The 23177-nt window shown below is 43.9% G+C and overlaps 1 protein-coding gene across 1 annotated transcript in view; it reads left to right on the forward strand.

Annotated features, from left to right (window-relative positions):
- The window catches only part of LOC135910232 (zinc finger protein 782-like), a 58756-nt gene that overhangs the window by 26939 nt on the left and 8640 nt on the right, over positions 1 to 23177 (forward strand). Inside the window, exon 3 of the mRNA XM_065442282.1 lies at positions 13782 to 14171. Within this exon, the coding sequence (XP_065298354.1) occupies positions 13782 to 14171 (390 nt within the window). The remainder of the gene's footprint in view (positions 1 to 13781; positions 14172 to 23177) is intronic.

Genomic DNA, 23177 nt, shown 5'->3' on the forward strand with positions numbered 1-23177 from the left:
GACTTATACACCATAAAATGCGGTACAATCGACTTCTTGCAAAACTGACTTCTCAAGTCAGTTTGCAACAAGGACTGCCGAAGTGGAGTCGCATCATGCTCCATACAAAGTCCAAGCGCGATAAGACCCTATTGTTCCGCCACACACTGTCTGCTTTCAAGGGCCCCTCACCAGGTCTGGGCATTCTGAGCTGGCAAGTGCAGTACGTACATTTTGCGCTACAATCACGTCTGGTAAATATTACTTTGCTTCGTGCCACGAAAAATCAGAAATTTCAAACCGAACGCTGTTTGCCATTCCCGTCGCGGCCGCCATGCTTCAAGCCTGAAGGTGACATACACATGGTAGTGCGGCTATGCACATGTGTCTGGGCTGTGAAGTCACTCGTAGTGACACGTGACTTTGAGAATTATTCAAGGCAACATCTGTTATTTGTGTAATCTGTTGCTTGAGTAGACAAATTAAACTTTAGAGAAATAATAAAACACAAACTCAATGTTTGTGCGTTTTTGTTTTACTTCGCACTGTGGAAAGAGAGATTTACTTCCATTTCGTCTGCTTGTTCCCACGCCATGGAGCCGCACGCAGACATAGAAACTGTCATTTTCTACTTTGTTCCAGCGCAATGTTGCTCTGTGATTTGCTTGTGTCTGCCTCAGTGTTCGTGTAGCACTGATTTATACTGCTAGTCAGGTATCCTCGTGCACAGCAGGAAAAATCGTGGGCTCTGCGAAATGAGACAATCACTACAGCTTGCGTGCGACGCTGTCAGTGGAAGTGTGCCGCACCATAAAAAAGCGAGGCGAAAAAAAAATGAAGGCAGGGCCTATTATGTATATGACACACGTTTCTCTAGCTCTGGTATGTGACAACACTGGGAATTCATGTTGCTTGCGGAGGCTAGACAGAACAAGTGGAGAGAGCGTCTTGCTTGGCAGTGGCGCTCGCCTCCTGAAATCATGGGTTCGTGGCACTGAAGTATTTCCATCTCGGATATTAATGCAATGGCGTTACGGGCCCCGTGCCACAGAAAATCCGGCATCGGTCATTGTTTTGGCAACAAAATTCTCGAACCGCCCATACTCAGGCCCTCCATGTGACCCATGGAAGCTACTAAGCTAATTGAATTCCTCAAGCTAAAAGACAGAAAAATCGTAAATGATGGCTTACACACAATGTATGGACGTGGTAGCGTTGGATTGTAATTTGACTACACTAGAAAAGGTAATTCTGTTAGGCGAAAAATTGGAGGACGCTTAAGCTTCGCCTTCAGGAGTGGAACGCGACACCGTTCCCGTAGACCCACCAAGGGGTGTAAGACAATGGGCTACGGTGCAGCGACTACGCGCCCTGCATCAGACGCGGTGAGCGTCGAGCAACGCCTTAGAAACAGCTCGTTTCTAAGGCAACACCACATTCACTAGAGGCGCTTTTGTACCGCTTTGAAGCATCGAACTCATGGCTGAGTGGTAGCGTCTCCGTCTCACACTCCGGAGACCCTGCTTCAAGCCCATCTTGCGAGTTGTTTTTTATTCATGAAGTGCCTGCTGGGATTTATCGCTCATGGTCAACGCCACCGACGCCGACGACACCGGCTTTTCTGCGACACGAGCTCCTTAACGCTATCGCGTTAAAATTCAAAGTAACCCCTTTTCCTGCGTTTCTGACGTTAATAGACCGGACACAGCATCTGCCATGTGCGCGCGAAACTGTGGCTTGCTTTGCTTAATTTGTACCGCTCACATGAAGATGTCGTCGTCGCATGAAACCGTATCATTCGTCACAGACTCCCAAATTCATCAAAATCTGCTCGTCCCTGTCTTTTCTTGGCATTGTCCTCCTGTCTCCGCGCAATCTTTTTCCGTATTCGTCAAAATTAATTGTTTTCTCATTCAAGTTTATTTTTATGGTTTGCCCGATAACACATATAATTCTGCGCCCCCTTTCTGTGTAAGAAAAGTCTATCGGTGACTGTACTTATTTGCATAAAAAGTCCAGTTTCAGTACAAGGAAATTTCAATATAATAAAGCAAATTGCCAATTTTACCAATTTCATTATATTGAAGTTTAATTATCTTTCCAGACTGCACAAGGCACGTACAGTTTTCAGGCATTAACTGTGCCAATGCAGCTCACAGGGTTGCGAGGCAGCATGTGGTGTTCACAGGAGTACAGTAAAGCTTTGCTGACCTCCCCTTATTCTCCACCCACGGTAAGCCCCAACGCATATGCATGATTTGGAACAGTGAAAATTCCACAGAAACTGTAGTGGAGCAACCAGCCATCTACTCCTCCAATTCGCCGAAACCCATGGAGGTAAGCTGTTTTGACTCATGCCAAACCACAAGCCGCCTCTTGTAGGGATGAGGTGAAGATCATCTAGCATTACCTACTGAAGTACTGTTAAACCTCGTTACTACGAACACCACATTAACAAACTTCTGAAATCCCCTGCTTACTTCTTATAGTTCCAATGTAAAATTGTTTCAGTACTCCAAACTTCACAATACTGAACTTTTCAGAATAACAATCGTTATTCAGCTTCCCTGTGAGGTTAACGCCTCAGTACCAAGAGCTAATATTCAGAATTTTCAGGATTCTTGATTTCTTGATTCTTGATAATGGATAAGGCCTTTGCCCTGCAGTGGGCGTAGCCAGGCTGATGAAGATGATGATTTTCATATATCTTTCACAGCAGCCGAAGCAGAAGGCTAGCAAACAAGGTGCAGAGAGCGGACGTTCAGAAAACCTGAGAGGGTGCCCAAGAAAAAATCATGTGAGCGAGCGGAGCCGATTATGCATCAGGTTTTGCAAGTGCTTGCTGCCACCCAGGAAAGTGTTGCCTAGCAATGGAACCGCGTCCCTTCCTTTTTTCACGCTTCTTTGTACGCACACTTCTTTCTTTCGTGCTCCTTTCGGTGGCAATGCTAGCTATGCATGTGGTGAAATGTAAGCTCCATACTCGCGGGTATGCCACACAGTCATACTTTGCATTTTCCAGGCATGCTTGTGCTTTGACATAGTTCAGGTGTGTGCCTTGAGCTAGAAACATGCAGTATCCAGCGCAAGAAAATGTGAAATATAAGCAAAAAGCGAGAGACATTGCACTTCGGAGTTGACATGAAGCTACCGTTTTGTCGGTAGTTTTCTCAGCGTCAGCATCTGTTTTGCGCACATCACTCTTATTACACGGTGCTTCGCTGGTGCGTGGCAGCGAAATCCATGGAAAATTGCAACAGCGTGTGTTAGGGCCAACAGCGACGTTTTCGTGGATAGCTCATATGCTGACAACTTATGAACTGATGGGCTGATGAACGGAATGGTTAATTGATGGCTTTCACTATAGCAGTCTTTCAGAATAAAGAAATATTTATCACAGTCCCCTGAAGTTCAAAATCTTAGATGTCTCTTATGAAATACCGACAACATTGAAGTGCTTTTATTCCGCATTCCTCAGATGGAATAGCAATTGCTGTACAGTCAAAATGGGAGTATCCATATGTCACTTGAAGCTGTATCCATACGAGCGATTTTATTTAACAAGACAATAACTGTGTGTTCTAATATACACCACAGATCACCAACTTAGAGGCCATTTTGAAAGGCTGGTTTGTTGGCGTCCTTTCCCATACGTCCTTGTTGGTGACCTGCACTTAAAAGCTCACTGTGGGGCAGGTCTGCATGTGATATTATTGAACTTACTGAGAATTTCCAGATGTCCTATGGGACAAGTATAAGTAATACACAGTAGCCTACTTTTCTGTAGCAGTGTACCTAATATTTTTTTCTAAAGAGTCGTCACAGCCTCTGCATGCTCACTTCCTTGCATGCAATGGCTGATGATTAAAAATCCTCTTCAGAAGTGGTAATGTCCCAGTGTTACTAGAGGGAATCGAACAGTATGCATGTGCCTTATGTTTAAAGCCATGGTGTCTATGTGTTGTAAACTGGGATAAATTCAAGCAGCTTTCCAGCCTGACACCTCCATGAACATAACTGTTCATAGGTGAAATGACATGCGGTATACTTAGAGCTGCACGCGAAATCACCCTGCCGTCTTCAAGCACTCAAGTCAACCCAAATCCTTTGTAAGGTGAGGAATGCAAACTAGCATCACAAAGCACAGTGTGCAAGGTAATAGAGCTAACACCCTCATCCTTGTTTATGTCACGGGCTAGAGACCACGACAGCAAGGCTAGATGTTTGGCGCACAATTGGGTAGATGTCTAGTTGACAACAGCACTGGAAAAAAAATTATGCACGCAAGCATGACCGCTGAATCAAAATCAGTTTGACCATTGCCCATGTTAAGTCCAGTGAGTGTTTCTTTGTCATTGCAATTGTATTTATTTTAACCATGGGACATGCACATTTTGTCCCCAAGAGTGCTTTTAAGAAAATGTTTGTCTTCTTTTTCTTTTACAGCGAAGCTGTTAGCATCTCGGTGTCTGTCCTTGAGCATAAATTATCGGCAATGGCTCATCCCCCTCAAAATGCAGACGCTACAAGCACTCGACAAACTGAAGCGATCAGTGGAAACAATAAACAATACTTGAAATAACTTGTGCAACAAACAGAATAGCATATGTTTAAATAAAGTACAAGCACAAAAACATACCTCACCCATAAATTAAGCATGGCATAGTGCCATGAGCAGTTGTAGTGGTTGTTTCTTTAAGAGCTTCGCTGGCCACCGACTTCCTCAGGGCTTCGATAGTGAGTCAATTTTTTTTATTCTGGACTGGACCAGGATGTTTAGTTTGCTTTACTACATGGATTATCTGTTCGTTTCTTATCATTATCTTGAGCCAACCAGTCACTATTATCTTGGCCCACTATGGCTTTAGTAGGATTTTGTGTCATGAATTCCCTAAATCATTATCAACATTTAATGAACAATATTTGCTGCAGATTATTTATGCCTGAAAAGGGTCGGGAAAATGTCGGTATAGTTAAGTCTGAAAAGTGTTTCTACAAAAACCCTGTACATACCCAGCTGCACATGGACAGTTAAATTTGTCATTATGATGGTCTGTACACCTACACTTTCAAAATGCATGTTTCTGTGTTTCAGGCTATGTCATGATGAAGATACAGTCACTGCCAGCACTGAATATGCATTTGGCAACTTTCATACAGGTGGTATGCCATGCTTGCAGTCCACCTCAGCAGCGAAGATTAGTTACAGCAGACAATTCTGAAAAATTGCCCGTGATGTATAGTCCGAGGTTTTATAGGGAAGGAGGACTCTCTTTTATGGTCAACGCAAGATGGGCACCTTGTGTATATGTTTGTGGGGCTCCTAATTATGTTATTCAGATGCTTATTCTTGCCAAGTGCTTGTTTTGGTATTGTATTGGGAATACTGCCTGCTGCATCCTTTTAATCAGGGCACATTCTCTTATATTTATGTTGCCCTGTGGCATTCATTGTCCTGAAGACCACAAAACAAATAAACCTAGGCAAAGGCGTAAACTACGTATAACTTGTGCCAACATTGGATGCAGACAGTCTTGGTCAAGTTTGTGATATAAGAAAATAAATATGCTAAGGAACTGGCAGTAATGTAGATTGCTTTGTTGCAGTGCGTAATCAAGCATACTTTTATCTGGAATATATGAAGTGTGTTATCAAAACATTGGTAGAAAGATTACACTTTGCAGTAGTGGCTGTATGCACGAATGCTACACACCACCTCAACTCGCTTTGCAATTTTAGAGCAAGAGCTCCACTACGCCATGTCTCAAAGTCATTTGTCGTGTCGCATTGACTTTGAGACGGTACGTGATACGCTGCGCAGAGGTGTCGCAGTGGCGCTCACACTGAGCCTAGCCACTGCAAGCGCAGTAGGAGAAGGTTAAAGTGCTAATAATATAGTCCGGTGCACCGTGAGCACGCGGACATGTCATGTCACGTTGGCAAGAACATCAACGTCTATAGTTCCGCAGTTCGACAGGTGGTTTGATGCATTGTTGCAGCCTTCGTTTATTCTTGTGAATAAAAGTAACTGTATGAAACTGCATGGCGAAGCCCACTTTAAAAAACCGGGCGCCATTGTGCACCAATTTTTCTTACCAAAAAATTGGGCACACATTAGATTTCTACTTTTTTAACGAGCTTTAACCCTCTGTTGCATGGAGTCCCATATTTGGCACATACTGGTTACCATTTTTTTTTTCGTGTGTGCGAAATGCCCAGTTGAGAATTTATTAACATCAAAGTAATTCTCATAGTTATGCACACCTATTATGGGCAAGTGCTGCCATCTCTTTAGCGGTATGCAAAACAGAGGCGTAGTCGATTTTGGAAAGCGACATGAAACTCGGACGGGACAAACATGAGAAATTGGTATTTTTTTCTCTGATGATTCCCACCGCAGGAACAAAAATTATTTTGGCATATTTTGTGGTCTCGCCAATTCAAGTCAGGTATTAGTTTTCTCAATTTCGTCTGCAACTACAGCAGAGAACCCGAAATCGGTGTGTGCCATATTTGGCGCAGTATGAACTTGAAGACAAAAGATGGTGACGTGCTGCCATCTGTTCAATAGCCCGAAGCTGCAGGTCACTCTATCACAAAATGGAATTTTGTCGATCGGTACGGTGAGGGTGACTCGTCTACCAAACTGTTGCCTGAAAAGCGAAAAGGAACTGAAATGTAAAGGACGTGGTGCTTCAGAGGAACTCATAAGCGCAATAGATGACGTGGAATTAGATGATGACGCAATAGATGACGCAATAGATGACGCGGCGCAGTTATCGTACCACCGCGTGTGCGGTGGTACGATAACTGCGCCGTGACATTTCTGTCGAGGTTTGTTGGGAGAGATCCAGTCCAAAAGACTAACCGCTGGTTTAGCTCCGCCAAGGAGTTTCGCGAAATTGATTGCCCCAGCGTAGTAAAGGTCCACGACAGGCACATGGGTGGGGTTGACCTGCTGAACTCACTGCTTGGACTTCACCGCATATATATCAGGTCAAAGAAATGGCGCTTTCGAATTTTTACGCATATGCTAGACTTATTGGTAATAGCAGCACGGCTATTGTACAGTAGGGTGCAGGAGCAGCTTGGGCAGAAACAAGTACTACCACTGGCTCAATTCAAAGCAGAAATTGCAGAATGCCTTACCTCGCATAACAAGTGCCTACCCAACAAGCGACCAGGAAGGCCTTCTAGTCAAGATATCGAATTCCATGTTCATGTCGAAAAAGCACAGGGACCAGTGGCCGAAATTCCACCCAAAGTTACGTCTGATCTGACCAAGTCGGCCACTGGCCAGAATTTGATGAGAAGAAACAAAGATGTAAGCGGCCATCTTGCACAAACAAGTCGTCGGTAAGATAGAAGTGCAACATTCATCTGTACCTGAACGCAGCAAATAACTGTTTCATTTCATTCCACACATCGCGCTAAAAAGACCACCATCCGTGAAGCTTTGTTTTCCGCCCATGGCAGCAAGACTGCTTGGCCATCTTCATGGTGTGCCATATTCGGCACAAAGCTGTATCTTTATTAATACAGTCGTTATAACTCTGAAACAGTTTGTATATGTGTTTGTTCATTCAGTCAATAATAAAAGCTGAAAAAAGCAATTTTTAAAATGACCTTTCTCATAATTTATGCAATAGAGGGTTTGTGTCATTTCTTTGTTCGTGTTCTACTTTTCAAACATAAAAAGTGTGCGTGCATTTGATTCGGGGGCTTGTTAAAATTGGGCAACTACTGCCAAATGAATCGGCAGTATGTTATTAGCTTTTTGCACCTAGCGTTTCTTTGTTGTAATCGGTTGTTCATAGCCTAGAATACAAATTCATTCAGCTAAACCTGTTTTAGTGCTCTAAATAAATGATCGTGTTTGATGAATGTGTATTGTTTATTCTTGTTGATACAGTAAAACCAGTAATATAGTAAACCAGTGATACAGTAACTCCAAGATTCGAGATACCTCTCCAGAGTATTACACAAGCGGATCTCTCGAGAAGAACTGAAAAATACGTCGGGTTGACACCAAGCCAGAGAAAATTTTCAGCTTAACCGATATTTTCAGGTATCAGAGTTCATGCTGTTTCAGGTATCGGGTAACATGCGGTTTATGTCCTGTTGACTACTGCAAGAGAATTTGAGTGATTGCACTTGGAAGTTCGCTTGTGATTGCCATTGAATGCACTTGGTATGACAAATAGTAATCAGCAATTCAAGTTTCTAGACAGCTGTTAATACGCATGGGCTTACTCCACCTCCACGTTGGTACAACAAAAACGCTGACAGTACTGCTGGTGCTGGCGCTTCATCTTTCTCTGGTAATGTTTCTTTGAAGTGCCTCAAAGATTAGCTTTATTAATAAAAGTAATTGAATCGAATTCATGCACAACAGAGAACTTTTTTTTAGTATGGTAATAGTTTCTGAATGTTATTTCGAAATATTTCTGTGTGCTTCCTGGAATGGTACGAATTGTGCACAAGCAATATTTCTTATCTAGATGCATTTTTATGACGGTATAATACTGTTAGCACTGCAGGCAACTATTGCATACTGTTCATTTCACAACCCACAGAACAGTGATCACTTACCCTGGGTAATACTATATAGACTGAGCAGATCTATATAGATTCATAAATATTTTTTCTAGTATTTTCTTCTCGCAGGTTCGTGTCTGCACCGTTTAATAAAAGGAGAAAGAATCCCATATCATTAACATTTTATTAGCTGATGCACTGGTGCCATAATGTTGAAGTTTGCGCTGACACTAGTCATCTTCTGGCAAATAAAGCCTTCAGAGACAACCATAAACACTTCATTTAAAACTTCTATTGCAGCCTGCAAGTCCACAATAATGGTTACCTTACTGCTAGACAGCCAATAAAAGGGACACACGAATAAGGGTTTGCCATTTTGAACACAAATCTGAACCTATACAGCTTCACAGGACCTTACGTCATCTTGAACATGTAAGAAGCACAGCCTTTGCCTAAGCACTGGTGAAAAGTGAAGAATCAGCTGGTGTTGACTCAGCCAGTGCCAGTGCTCGTATGTTGTTGCACCAGGAAAGCTTGTGATAGCGCCAGTATATCTGTGGTATTGCGAACCTCATCTGTAGGGCATGAATGGAAATGTGAAGCTCCTACAGCTGCAATGCCCCCATTAGATTCATTTTTCGCAATATTCTTGCTGGAGTAATGTCTTGGCATTCTCGCATGTAGAAATACGATGTTTAAGCGTAAATATAGAATAAAAATCTAGAAACATTTTTTTAAACTAAAATAGTTTTTCGACTTGCACCTCTCCTTAATCAGATAAGTCACACAATGAGATAGACGGAGTTTCAGACGAACAACTAGCACATAGTCTACATTAAGCTGTACAATGCCTCCCATCTGGTACTTTTTGAGGGGTAACAGGGCAATAACATACTATGGCAGATGATTAGTTGCATTCTCCAGGATTTACTGATCGCGGTGCTTGCACTGAGCTAAGCCAGGTCATGCAAGAAGACATGTTGAACTTAGCTTCTCTGCGAGGTTAGCATAATTTATTTCTTCAGTTTACCTCATTTATGAATGCATCTGTTAACATCATTGACATTGTTTGTGTTTAGCAATACAAAACGCCTCGTGTTGAAACAGCTCAAGTTATGAAAACGTACCTGAACAGTATTGCAGCATCTTGCCATTGAGCTTGGTTGTGCGTTTAGATTTCTGGTGTGTACAGTGCAAGTAGAAACCAGCTTCAGAAAAACGCTGTGACAGGTTACCCTGTGTTGCATACAGAAATTTACTTTGCTATGTGTTATATAGTAATAGCTTGGAAAACAACTATTTAAGCACCATTAAACCATAAACTAGTGTTAATGACGTCTTACTCTCAAAATTAAGATGGAGCTCACAACTGCATTGTGTGTTTTAATTTTTTTTGGCCTGGTAACTATGCTTGAGCTTCTCTTCATTGTTGATAACACTTTGCCATCCTCTTTCTCTCTAGATGTATGTCACTGATGGATGAAGAGCATCATGTTGTGGCCCCAACCGTATACCATCTTGATACTATGCGATGTTACTTTTTATTCATTTCTGTACATTGTAAACCTTCCTGTGTCTTCGTGACTTGTGCCTCCAGTAGTGTTACTGATTTACACAATATTTTCTGCTTTGCTGACATATTTCTTTCCTGTAGCTTCTTCCTTGGTGTTTTGTTTGGTTATTATTCTGTTTCAGCCTTTTCATTACGTTTGCATGTAAGCATTTCCTTTAGTAGTATTCACTGTTTAATGTTGATTAGAAATTCTGTTTGCTCAATTTGCCTCAGTTCAAAAGTTGCAGTGTTTGTTGAATGTATGTGCATTCTTAATTTTTGTTGATGTTTTAATTCTTGCACTTGTACGATGTAATCTTTTGGCACCTTTAGCATTTGATTGTGTCTTGTGCTCCAAGGCAAGTTGAGTGATCGCGCTTGCAAGTTGACCTAATACAGGCAGTAGGTCTTAATTACACCACTGTTTGAAAAAACAAATTCACTGAAATTGGTCTGTGATCCTGCTAGGTATATTTTAATTCGTTATTTTCTACTTTTATTGTGATAGCAAATATATGGGCACTCCAGGCACATTGCTGTCCTCGGTCAATGTCGCCATGAGTTTCGTGTAAAGTCCAAGGGCGATAAAATCGTCGACACGCACTTTGTGTTGCATGTGCGATTGAAAGCATGCGAGGATGAGCCAGCAAATGCGCCTCAATCTCTCGTGCTTGGGCGAGGAAGGTTGTGCAGAAGCGTGTCTTCTTCTGTCCTATGCGACGTACGGAGTTGAGGCGAGGGTCTACACCGGTGGAAGGTGCTTGTCACCGGTGTAGACCCTCGGTGTCACCATGCGGCTGCCGTAACTCGAAGCCAGCCTGCGACATGACCAAAGTGTGCGCCCGCAATGACTTCACCTTCAAATGGATCTACGATGTTTGCAGAGTGCTCGTAGTTCCAGTAGCTTCGTATGCACTATGCTTTTGATGTTTCGTTTGCATTGAAACGAGAGATGCATACAGGTCAATTCGCTCGTTCCTGTTGCCACAATTCCTCACTCCAGCATTTTCACAGCAAGCTTCCGCGGTCATCAAGCGAGATGTTGAAGTTCAATTTACCTCTGCACACGTGGCACCGTGCTTGTTAATTCAATAAACAAGTGTTTACCTGTTTGTACGGCCAGTAAATCTACTATCCTTATTTCGTATAGCTATCTACTAATTTGCTATCGCAATCGATGCTTTGCCTTTCGGGCGAAACTACGACTTTTCTGCCTATGGTGTTGGGCTCCTGAGCACGAGGTCGCGGGATCGAATCCCAGCCACGGCGGCTGCATTTCGATGGGGGCGAAATGCGAAAACACCCGTGTGCTTAGATTTAGGTGCACGTTAAAGAACCCCAGGTGGTCAAAATTTCCGGAGTCCTCCACTACGGCGTGCCTCATAATCAGAAAGTGGTTTTGGCACGTAAAACCCCAAATATTATTATTATTACGACTTTTCTGCAGCATGTCTTCTGTGGTAGCTTCACAAGAATCATCCCGTTCCTACAGTCTCTGTACTGAAGCATAAATTGCAAATTCAAGACGTTTCTTTTCTCTCTTGTGTACTGGATATAGTATCTTTTGCTATTGCTTTGTTTTATGAGACGTTTATATAGTTGTACTATACTAAAAGTGCGGTATAAATAAAATATATTTATTATTGAGGCAACGGTGCTGGGGCTATGGTAGCAAAGCATTTCTTATGGTGACTGGTTGCTTTTTTCCATAGATTACGTTTACTGTTCTAGAGTCTTGAATTTTCAAGTTTTATTGCATTTGTTGATGCAGAACCTTTTGCACAGTAGTCGGTAAAACTGGGTTTTCCATACTTTGTCGTTTTCATTTTCAGTGTGTTGTATAATCTGTCTGGTTTCTTTCCTTGTACATACATGCATGTGCATGGCTATTTCCTGCTGATCAGCAACTAAAGTATCACAAGGTTCTGACTTTTGAGCTCATTTTGTGCACCACTTGTCTTGAGTTAAACCAGTTCCTGCACAGTAAAACAATATATCTGGATCATCATCCTTGCAAAATCAGATTGTTGTCTTAATTGGACAGTTTATCTGCCTGCGTGTTAACGTTGCTCAGATCTTTTATGCTTGACATAATAAAGTATCGTACGATAATGTAGCTGAAAAATAAAGTTTGCGTACAAGAGCATTGCTGGAGCAATATCTAGACCACTGTATGCAGTTATATATTCCGTTGAACGTTGGCGTGTTTTCTAGATGTTCCAAATGTCAAGCAGCGGTCGGTGCAATCTACTGCTGAACCCTGTTGTAGTTATTTCCAGCAGCCGCTACCCACGATGCCGGTTCAGCCAAGAAGAATTGTATTTTTTACAGAGTGTTTTGCAGTTATAGCGGAGAGAATAAATGCCTTTGATAAAACGACAAAATAGCGGTTGTAATGTAGCACATTTGGCTAAAAGTAACTGGTACCCGTTCAAAGCTGCATCTTGCTAGTATTCTCGTCACCTGAGGAACCATATTCTGCATTGCTTCTTGCATTTAAAAAATAGTCGTTGCTCTTGTATGGTCCTATATAAAGCGGTCGCCTCAAGTGTATGTATTTGTGAAGCCAGTAGCTATGTTTCTTACTGATGTGCATATGTACCAGACTGCTTGTTATGGCATTGGACTTCGGGTTTCTTTGATAGAAAAACTGAAAACCCTGCAGGAGCAGCCTTCAATAATACAACAATCCCCATCCTCTTACTTCATAATGTTCTTACAATTCAACTTTTTTTTTTCTTGGCAGGAATGTGTATGAATTTTTTCAACTGGGTTATTGAGCAATCACACATAACGTATTTCCCAGTCTATAAGTCTTCTTTCGGAAATTTTAGTTAGTGTGTCTTATACACCACTGCAACTTGTATACGGCTCGTTCCTGTTTCTTTTTTTTTTTTAGGTAAACAGTTTTCAAAATTGTATTGGATGCTATGGCCTCCGGAAACCCGCTGGGTTGACCTCTTCTGGCAGTTGGTACAGGTTGTGTGCGCGCTATGGCGGTACCGGGTTCTTTTTGCGATAGAGTTGGGAAGCACACAGTGGGAAGAATGAAGCAGCAACGTGAGTGGTTGAAGGCCACAAGTCGACCAACTCCGAAGTCGTCACATCTGCAGATCATTTTCAAGATAAGCGCGTGTCGTTGCGCAAACTACACAGTTGCTACCACAGTACAAACCTTCCTCCCATGTCAGCCTTCCCACTTTCCACCTTTGTGCACGATTTGGCTCGCTGTCGCACACTTTTCAATCGCATATACAGCATAGATGGCACACGGGGATGATGTTATTGCCCTTGGACTTCATACGGTAGGTCGCAGCGACCATGATGGCAGAAATACGTAAAATATCATTGCTTGCGCAGGACCTGCGTTCAGGAAGTGAAATGCCATAGTATTGTTTTTTTATGTAAGTCGCTTACCACCTGAACAGGTGCATCTTATACACTGGTGCAAATTATGTACTATTTTGTTCAGAAAAACTGCCGTTTTGAGGGGGGTGCGATTTGTAGAAAAGTGACTTATACACTGGGAAATTCATATCCAGCAAATGTTTGGTCTAATCTGAAATTACAATCAATATTTCCTCAATGAAAAAAAAAGCAATTGTCAGTATTAGTATCTATGTTGTGTTTTTTCATTGGCATTTCATAATTACAATTTTGCTTTCAAATCAAAGGCATTACTATGGTGACCTGTTCTAATTTGTTTTTGCAGCATCGAGGCCTTCCAGCTGTCAACCTGCAACTACGAAAAGTGACAAGTCATATCGGGGACGCCGCCACCACTGTGACTTCTGTGACTATAGGACTGATCATAGGTCTCATCTGAAAGCACACACCATCATCCATACAGGCGAGCGGCCGTTTGAATGCCATTTGTGCCCTCAGAGCTTCACACAAAAGTGCAATCTCAAGAAACACCTGCGCACTCACAATGGGGAGAGGCCATTTCAGTGCCCTTCATGCCCTCAGAGCTTCTCGGTTAAGTCCACTCTTATTGATCACCTGCGCACTCACACAGGCGATAGGCCATTTCAGTGCCCTTCATGCCCTCGGAGCTTCTCAATTAAGCGCACTCTGAAAGATCATCTCCGCACTCACACAGGTGAGAGGCCATTTCAGTGCCACTTATGCCTTAAGACGTTTACAGTGAGATGCAGCCTTAATAAGCACCTGCACTGTCACAAGGGAAAGTGACCCTTTCAATGCTACCTCTGCTTTGAGATCTTTTTTAGAAACAGCACATTTTATTTCTCATTCAAGAGTACTTTGCAAGTGGTAAAGAGGTTGTGTTAGACAAATATTAAGCAGTGCGTCTAGTATCAAAGATATGCCTTCATCATTACTAGAGTATTCTTATGCATCTAGTAAACTTTTACAATGCATACTGTGCTGCCAGTACGTGTGCATAGCTTCGTGCTAGTCCATGGTAGTGCTTGTTTATGCATGCGTCGAGGTTAACTTGATTCTATTTGTTTGCCTGATTTTGATGGGTGGCTATTAAGAGGCAACTGCCACAAAATAAACGATCGTTGCTCTGGCAGGCTAGGTTTGCTGTGTCTTGGATACTGCGTTCTCAGCCCTCGGGCATGGTGTAGCAATGGCAGTGAGAAATGTACAAACATTTTGAAGGGCTTTGCTGCTTGAGCCGGGTCATAGCAAGTACCACCATTTCACGACAGCAAGAACATTAAGTGGACATTGTACGTCATTGACATGGAGTTCTACTTCAAAGGTAACAGTATCGCAAAGGATGCACTGAAGAGAATGCTTCTTCTCTCGGCTCTCAAATCAAAGTGAACTGAAGTCCTCATTGGGTGATGTTCTTGTAAGGTGAACCAGTTCACCATCAAAGAGGCTGTTTAATCATGCAGGGCTTTTAAGAGCTCAAGCCCAGTGATATTGCGGAAAGCTTCCGATTTTTCACTCATGTCCGAAATGAAGACAAATCCCAGCAATCTACTGTCAAGCTCCGACGACAAGCAGACAAATCCAACTTTGGGGACATGTTGGACTTAATGCTACGGGACAAGATTGTATGTGGAATCCGGAACCATATGTTACAGAAAGCAATGGTTTCTCTTGGGAGTTTACGTCTGAGGAAGCTGAGAGAATGGTGCTGGTTAGGAGCTGTGGGTGAAGCCGTCATGCTCGTAAAAACTGTAGACATCTAGACTGAACCAAACTGCATAAGCTGATAGACAGGCAACCAGCACAAAGCACAAATAGGCAAGAAAGTAAGGAGTGGAGAAGGTACGGAAACAAAACATTTGGAACAAACCTGCAAGTTCTAGAATGCAAAGCGCTTCGAGTGTGACAGGAAGGGGACTGTAATCTGTGTAGGCTAAGTGGCAAGAATCAGAAGAGCTTCACTTTTATTGGAAACCTGAACAGAATCTAGGCATGTTCTTCTCAACTATTCATTATCAACAAAAGCCAAGCATCGGTGCTGAATAACGAATTTAAACGTCGCCTGCGGCACATGTTCTTCTGTGGAGGCACGAATGAAAATAAACTTTGCTGCACCATTATGTGTCATTCCTTGTAATGTCTACAATACACACTGCGCAATGTTGCCTGAAACCCAGAAGACCAACTTGAGGTTATCCTGCTTCCGGGGACTTTGGCTCTCGCTGCAAAGGTTACGCTTACAGTTTCCTGCAATTGCAAGATGTGGTCTTCATGACCATACTTTATCATTCAGGGCCATGTTTATGTGGTCGCAACCTTATTCGAGCCATAAACAGACCAGGTGCTACAGTCCTGATCCTGAGCAGTACCAGCAGACAAGATGGCAAGGACCTCGAAGAAATGTGGCAAAAGGTCTTCCAGCCAGAACAAGGCCTGTTCAGGGCTCCGCTCCTTCTCTTCTATGTCAAAGGACGAGCCGTTTCTAACTTTGTCAAGGTGAGGCCACTGTTGTATGCAATGTGAAACAAGGGGACTGAAAAGTTGGAAAGGCTTGTGAAATCAGGTGTGCTTTCTCCTGTCGCTCACTGAGAATGGGCTATGCCAATTGTGCCAGTGCTCAAGAGAGACGGATCTGTGACAACTACAAGCTAACTCTGAGTGCAGCATGCGTCACTGTACAGAATCTGCTTCTAGTCATCGATGGTATTTTTGCTGCACTGCGCAAGGGAGACATCTACAGCACTGTAGACTTGCATGATGCCTATGACCACATTCCATTGGATGAAAAGTGAAAGAAGTTGATGACCATCAATACCCACAAAGGGTTGCTTTCCTTCAGCCACCCAACTTCTCGAATGTCTTTCGCTCCAGCTATCTTTCAGTACACCATGGAAAATATGCTTGGCATTCCAACAGGCGTACAAGCATATATGGATGACTTCCTGGTGGCGGAAGGGAAATGCAACAGTGGATGAATCTCAAGGCACTACTCTAGCATTTCTGTGAATGTGGCATCAAAATGTGGAAGGATAAGTGTTCCTTCATGAAGCTAAAGGTATCGTATCTGGGACACAAGAATCACCAGCTACGGACTTCATCCATTGGAAGCTGATGAAAGCGCCAAGTCAGAAAAATGTGAGCAAGCTGCAGTCGTAGATTGGTCTGCTCACTTATAGCAATTTGCTGACCTGCATGGCAATGATGCCTGCTTCGTTGTGGAACCTTCTGAAGAAGGATTACCATTCGAAATGCTCATCAAAGCAAGAACAGTCCTTGGAACAGTCTAAGGATGCCCTTCAAAATATCAGAATGCTCACGCATTTTGATCCAACCAAGTCACTGCCCCTCGAGTGCGGCACACTTCCACATATATAAGAGCAATGCCCCATTGTGTGAAGCCCCTAAAAAAATGAAAAGTAGCTCCATGCTTCGAAGATGGCTGCCATCCTGCCTCCTCCGCTTTCCCTTGACGCTCGGCCCTCCCATTGGCCGAACAACGTCGCGGGCTCTCTCGTGCTTTCTTCTTGCTTGTTTTTTGCTTGTGCCGCCATCGCGGTGCCAAACATAGTGAGCAATGTACCCAGGCGGCACATTTCGCGCCTCCTTTGTGCTTTTGTTGCATAGTTCCGTGTTGATGATGCCGTATTGCTGTGCCTTTGGGTGCTGCACAAGTGAAAGGGACCGCAAGCGACTATTTTGTATTCCGTCTGACAAGCGAGATTCGGCACGGTGGAACATCTGGCTTTAAAGAATCAGCCGGGATTGGGAGGTACGCGAGCAGTTCTTCGCTCATCACTAATCTCCTACACTTGTATGTTGCCTCATTAGTTTTTGCTCCTATGTGCCGCATATTCGCGCTGCATTTATTTGCAACTTTAGTGCCCGACTTCAATCACGTCGTCTTCAAGCGCACACGCTTTTTGTCAACTCGGTCATACATTCCATGTCGTCCTTGTGATGCCGAGTTATGTGGCATGGGTTCAATTCGTCATTGTATAGTGGCACACGCCTATTGGCATATACCTAGTGAACCTAGTTGGCATCAAGAAGATTCATTCAAGACCGTTACCAAGCTAGTGGTACATACCCAGTGCTCCAAGTTGGCATCAAGGAATTTCTTCAAACAGCAGTACCTACCGAGTCGTGCACCTGCAGTGTTCCACGTCAGCATGGAAGGTTCATTGAATAGCTGCACGTATGTACTGTTACGATCGGCCAGAGGGGGAAGCGACCAGCCAGCCTCTCCTGCCCTACTGCGACGAATCGCTTCTTGAGGCTCACAGTTGCCTTGGACAATCAGCGGCAACACCAGGGCGAGACATGTTTGACAGCTACGGGTTCGATGAACCGCATTTGGCTGCTGACCACAATGCTGAGACCAAGGAACTAACTCCTGGGGAAGTGCGTTATGCACCACTTCGTTGCAGTCACTACCAAGAGCCATGATGCAAAGCCATGAGTCTTGCTCCATTGATATGCTCTGTCTATGAGCATATCACTTTCAAAGTGTAGGTTTCTGTGTTTCAGGCTATGTGAGGATGAAATTACAGTCACTGCCAGCTGCAGACATGGGACAACGACAGGGGCTGCCTAATTAACATGTACAGGAACCTCATACTGTCACGTCTGGACTATGGTTCTGTGGTAGATCAATCTGCTGCTCCAATTGCATTGAAGATTTTGGATGCCGTTCACCATTTAGTTATTCGCCGGGCCACAGCCACCTTCAGAACAAGCCTTATACAGAGTTTGTACATAGACTCTAATGAATGGTCACTCCACCTGCAAAGAACATAGATAAAATTCACCTACTTCCTCAAACTGAAATCTAATCGTGTACACTTTTATTATAAAACCATTAATAATTTGACCTCTGCTACACTATGTCAAAATCGACCTTCAATGAGAAAAGCTTTTTTCACTGCACGTAAGGAAGCTGAGCGAGGAAATAAACATCCCACTACATGTGCACCCAACAAGACTGCTGCCACCGTGTCTGTGGCAACTGATAGAATGCGACACATGCTTTGTCAAACTTACAAAGCATGCTTCAGCGATGCATATCCGTATGCACTTTCTGGAACTCCAGTCAAAACACTCCTGTCCAGAATTTTATACCGCTGCATAAAAGTCACCTAATTGTATATCTTACATGCAGTCGAGCCATCCTTCTTGGAATTCAATAATTCTGCACACTGAAATGAGCATCTTTATGGCAGAGGCTTAGGCATTGCTCTCAGCTGTAAAACACATAAAGGCATTAAAACTACAAAAAGCTGTGATATTTACAAACTTCCTAAGTGGAGTAAGAGCTTTAATGTCTTTACAGAAATATAAAAATCCAGTAGTCAATGACCTTTTCTCATGCCTGAGTACTACTATGTATGCATCTAACCAACACATTGTAGCATGTTGGGTGCCAGGCCACAGAGGCATAGTGGGCAATATGCTTGCAGATGAACTTGAAACATTCATAACAATGAGAGCCTGTAACACAACCATATCTATCCCTCCCACAGACTTCGTCTTTCTTGCACAGAACGCTGCGAAACTTTTGGCAATTCATCTCGGACCGTGAAACCTCTAATAAACTTCATTTAATTAAGCCGCACATACAAAATTGGCCTTCGGTAACAAAAGTACGACAGACTGATGTCATGTTCTGTCGACTGAGAATAGAATACGCATATGGCACCCATTTTTACCTGCTGACCGGGAGTCAAGCTTCCCTCTGTGGTAGTTGTGGTGAGAGGCTGACCGTTCTCAACATCTTAGTGGAGTGTTGGGAAGCAGAAGCTCAACGAAAGTAGCACTTTCGTCTAGTATACAGATTCCACATTCCCTTTCATCCAGTATTGTTTGTGCAAGCAGAACCAATTTTTGATAATAAATCATTTTCAAATTTTTGAAGATTTCGATTTATTGTCCATTATAAACCCACAATATTTGTAGCACACCCTCTTACAAGAGGCTGATGCTCCGATAGTAGCGACATGTATGTAACATGCCTCCTGGCCCTTGTGCTTAACTGCCTTGGTGAGGCAGTAGTGCTCCTTGTAGCAACATATTTTAGTGCATCACCTCTTCGCAGTATGTCATTTATACATAGTATATGTATCATAGTCTGGTTTTATTACGAACATACTTCCACACTTTCTGACAAATATTTTTAAAACTCTATACAGCCGTGTTTTATCCACATCTCGATATTCATTATTCATTTACCAATGGCAGTCGATTATCATAGCCTTAGTTCTCTTAGGCCGCATCTGGCCCTTGCACCAATAAACTCCAGTCAGTCACTGCCAGCACTAAATATGCATTTTGCAGTTGTCATATAAGTTGTGTGTCGTGCTTGCAGCCCACCTCAGCAACAAAGATTAGTAACAGCAGACAATACTCGAAAATTGCCTGCGATGCATAATATCACATTTTCTGTGGAAGGAGGACTCACTCGTGCATGGTAAAGGCAAAGAGGGCACCTTGTGTATATATTTGTGAGGGCCCATAACTATGTTATTCAGAGGCTTACACTTGCAGAGTGCTTGTTTTCGTATTGTGTTGGCAACATTGGCTGCAGTGTACTTCTGATAAGCGCACTTTCTGTTATATTGCTGTTGCCCTGTGGCATTCGTTGTCCAAAAGATCACAAAACGATGAAATATAGGCATGGGCATAAACTACATAAAACATGTGCAAGAATGGCCTCCATGCAATGTTGGAAGAAGCTTGAGATATAAGAAAAAAATATGTTAAACGAGTGACTGTAATGTAAATTACTTTGTTGCAATCTGTTTACAAGCATACCTTTATCTGTAAAATACCAACTATGGAAACCCGCCGTGGTTGCTCAGTGGCTATGGTGTTAGGCTGCTGAGCACGAGGTCGCGGGATCGAATCCCGGCCACGGCGGCCGCATTTCGATGGGGGCGAAATGCGAAAACACCCGTGTACTTAGATTTAGGTGCATGTTAAAGAACCCCAGGTGGTCAAAATTTCCGGAGTCCCCCACTACGGCGTGCCTCATAATCAGAAAGTGGTTTTGGCACGTAAAACCCCATATATTATTATAACTACGTCATGGAAACATTACCGGAAACAATACACTTGGCAATAGTGGCAGTATGCACGAACAGTACACACCACCTTGTCTCATTTTGCGATTTTTAAGCTATACAGTCAGATCCAATTATAGCAAATAACCGTGAGGGCTAAAAATAGCTTGTGAGTGAAGAAAACCCAGACACGCTGATGCATGGTGTCCATGAATTCTATCTTTAGTTGAACTCGCTCAATCAAGCGGAAGCGTCAATCTGCAGATTCCACTACTCGCGCACCGTCGGCATGCTGGGCACGTCGTCGTCTTTTGTGACTGGACCATTGCGGCAGGTAGTAGTGCACTACAGGGCCCACCTTCTAGTGAAGAAGTCGTAAGCTTGGACGAAAGGCCAAGCGTAGGTGGCGGTGGTGCGAAATGCACGTGGAAAGTAGGACTGGGCTGGTTGGGAGAAAATGTGACAGCAGAAGTGGCCAAAGCATCCGAGTCCAAGTAGACAGGCTTCAGACGATCGACGGAGACCGCATTTTCCAGGCCGCTGATGGGTGAAAGAAAGCTTTTAGGTGCACGCTTGAGTGCTTTGAATGGACCATCACACGGAGGTCGTAAGGGAAGGTGCTGTGCGTCATGGAGCACAAAGATGTGTGTGCAGTTCTCAAGGCCAGCGTTGACGTATACACGTCAGGAATAACAATATTTGGGGGGGGGGAGGGAGGAAAGTACGCATAGCGCTGTGTAGACGGTAGGCTTAGTCAAAAACGTCAGTAGGTGCGGTGGGTGAGTCGCCGAAGAATTCGCCAGGGACTCAGAGTTGTGCCAAACGTAAGCTCGGCTGCGTTGGTGGAAGAACCACTGCGAAGAGCAGTGCAAATGCCAAGCATAACGAAAGGAAGGTGCTCGATCGATGATAGAGGAGAAGCTAAAGTGAAGCCTTCAGCTGGCGGTGAAAACGTTCAATGATCACATTGTGTATCGGGTAGTCAGTGGTTGTCTTGATGTGATTGACGCCGAGGAGACGAGATAGATTGGCAAACAATGCTGAGTAAAATTGATGACCACGGTCACCCGCAGTGATGGAAGGGACACAGCAGCAGCTAATCCAGAGTGTAATGAATGGTCAAGCTATCGAATCTGCTGTTATCTCCAGGAGGGGCATGGCTTCAGGCCATCTGGTGAATCTGTCAATGCAGGTTAACTGGTAGCGGTGGTTCCCACAGGGAGGAAGGGGGCCAACAAGTTCGACATGCAGATGGCTGAAGCGGGTGTCCAAGGGCGTGAGTGTGCCCAGAGGAGTCGCAGTGTGGCGATGCACTTTGTACCGTTGGCAGCTGAGGCACACGCAAGACCAGCCACGAACGTTTACGTCGACACTGAACAACACATAACGAGAAGTGACAAGTCAATGACTTGGGCGAAGGCCAGGATGAGCCAAAGAATGAATGGCATCAAAGATTGCCTGGTGGTATGGGCGAAGCACCTAATGACAAAGACGTCCGGTCCACGTATCACAAACAAGGAGCACATCGCAGTTACAAAGCAGATATCTCGTGAAGCAGCTGAAGCTCGGTGTCGACACTCTGGGTGGTAGCCATGGCCTAGAAGTCGTTTACTGGTCGGCTGTGGTTCGTTGCATGGAGGGCGGCGCGACATAGAAAATGTGTCTACAACAGCATTGGATTTTCCGCTGACGTGATGAATATTGCTGGTGAATTCAGAAATGTGGGAGAGCTGTCCGATATTGCGGGGAGCATAGTAGGTGCTACTGGAAGCTAGGGTGGAAGTCAGTGGTTTATTTATGGTCGGTAAGGTCATGAAAGGAGCGTCCCTCAAGAATATGTTAAGAATGCTTCACAGCCAAATAGATGGCATGCAACTGTCTGGCGAATGTGCTGTAGCGGCGCTTAGGGGGCGCAAGCTTTTTGGAAAAGAAGGCGATAGGCTGTCAAGCACTAGCAACAAACTGGTACAAGACTGCATTGACTGCAGTGCCCGATGCGTCAACCACGAAAGATGTTGGGGCGTCGCATTTTGGGGAGGACGAGGAGCGTCGTACCGGCAATGGCTTCTTTCATGCCTCTGAATGTGTATTCAGCAGTGTCGTTCCAGGCCACGGAAGTATTCGCTGTTTTGAGGCCCGAGACAAGGTCTTGTAGAGGCTGCAGTGTATTGGCACAGAGGAATGAAGCTGCGGTAATAGTTCAACAGGCCAAAGAATTAGCACAATTGCCTGGTGGTGGATGGCTGAGGAAACTCGTGGGTGGATGTGATGCGGGTCAGGAGTGGACAAATGCTATGTGCGTTGATGTGATGGCTGAAGAAATCCAACTCGTAATGGCGACCTCGGCCTTTGGACCGTTAACGACAAGGCAAAACTTGCCGAGTCTTGCGAGCCATTGACGCAGATGGAGCTTATGAACTTCGGCAGGGGTGCTGTAGACGAGGATGTCGTGAAGATAAGCAAAGCAGCACGTCAAGCCGCATGATGCTTGGTCAACGAAATGCTGAAAGGTCTGGGCCACGTTATGAAGACTGAAAGGCATCCAAAGATACTCGAACAGGCTGAAGGTTGTTCTAATTGAGGTTTTGTGAATATCTGAGTGTTCCACAGAATTCATCTGGTAGGTTCTCACCAGGTTGACCTTG

The sequence above is a fragment of the Dermacentor albipictus genome, chromosome 10, assembly GCF_038994185.2.
Source record: "Dermacentor albipictus isolate Rhodes 1998 colony chromosome 10, USDA_Dalb.pri_finalv2, whole genome shotgun sequence".
Taxonomy (NCBI): domain Eukaryota; kingdom Metazoa; phylum Arthropoda; class Arachnida; order Ixodida; family Ixodidae; genus Dermacentor; species Dermacentor albipictus.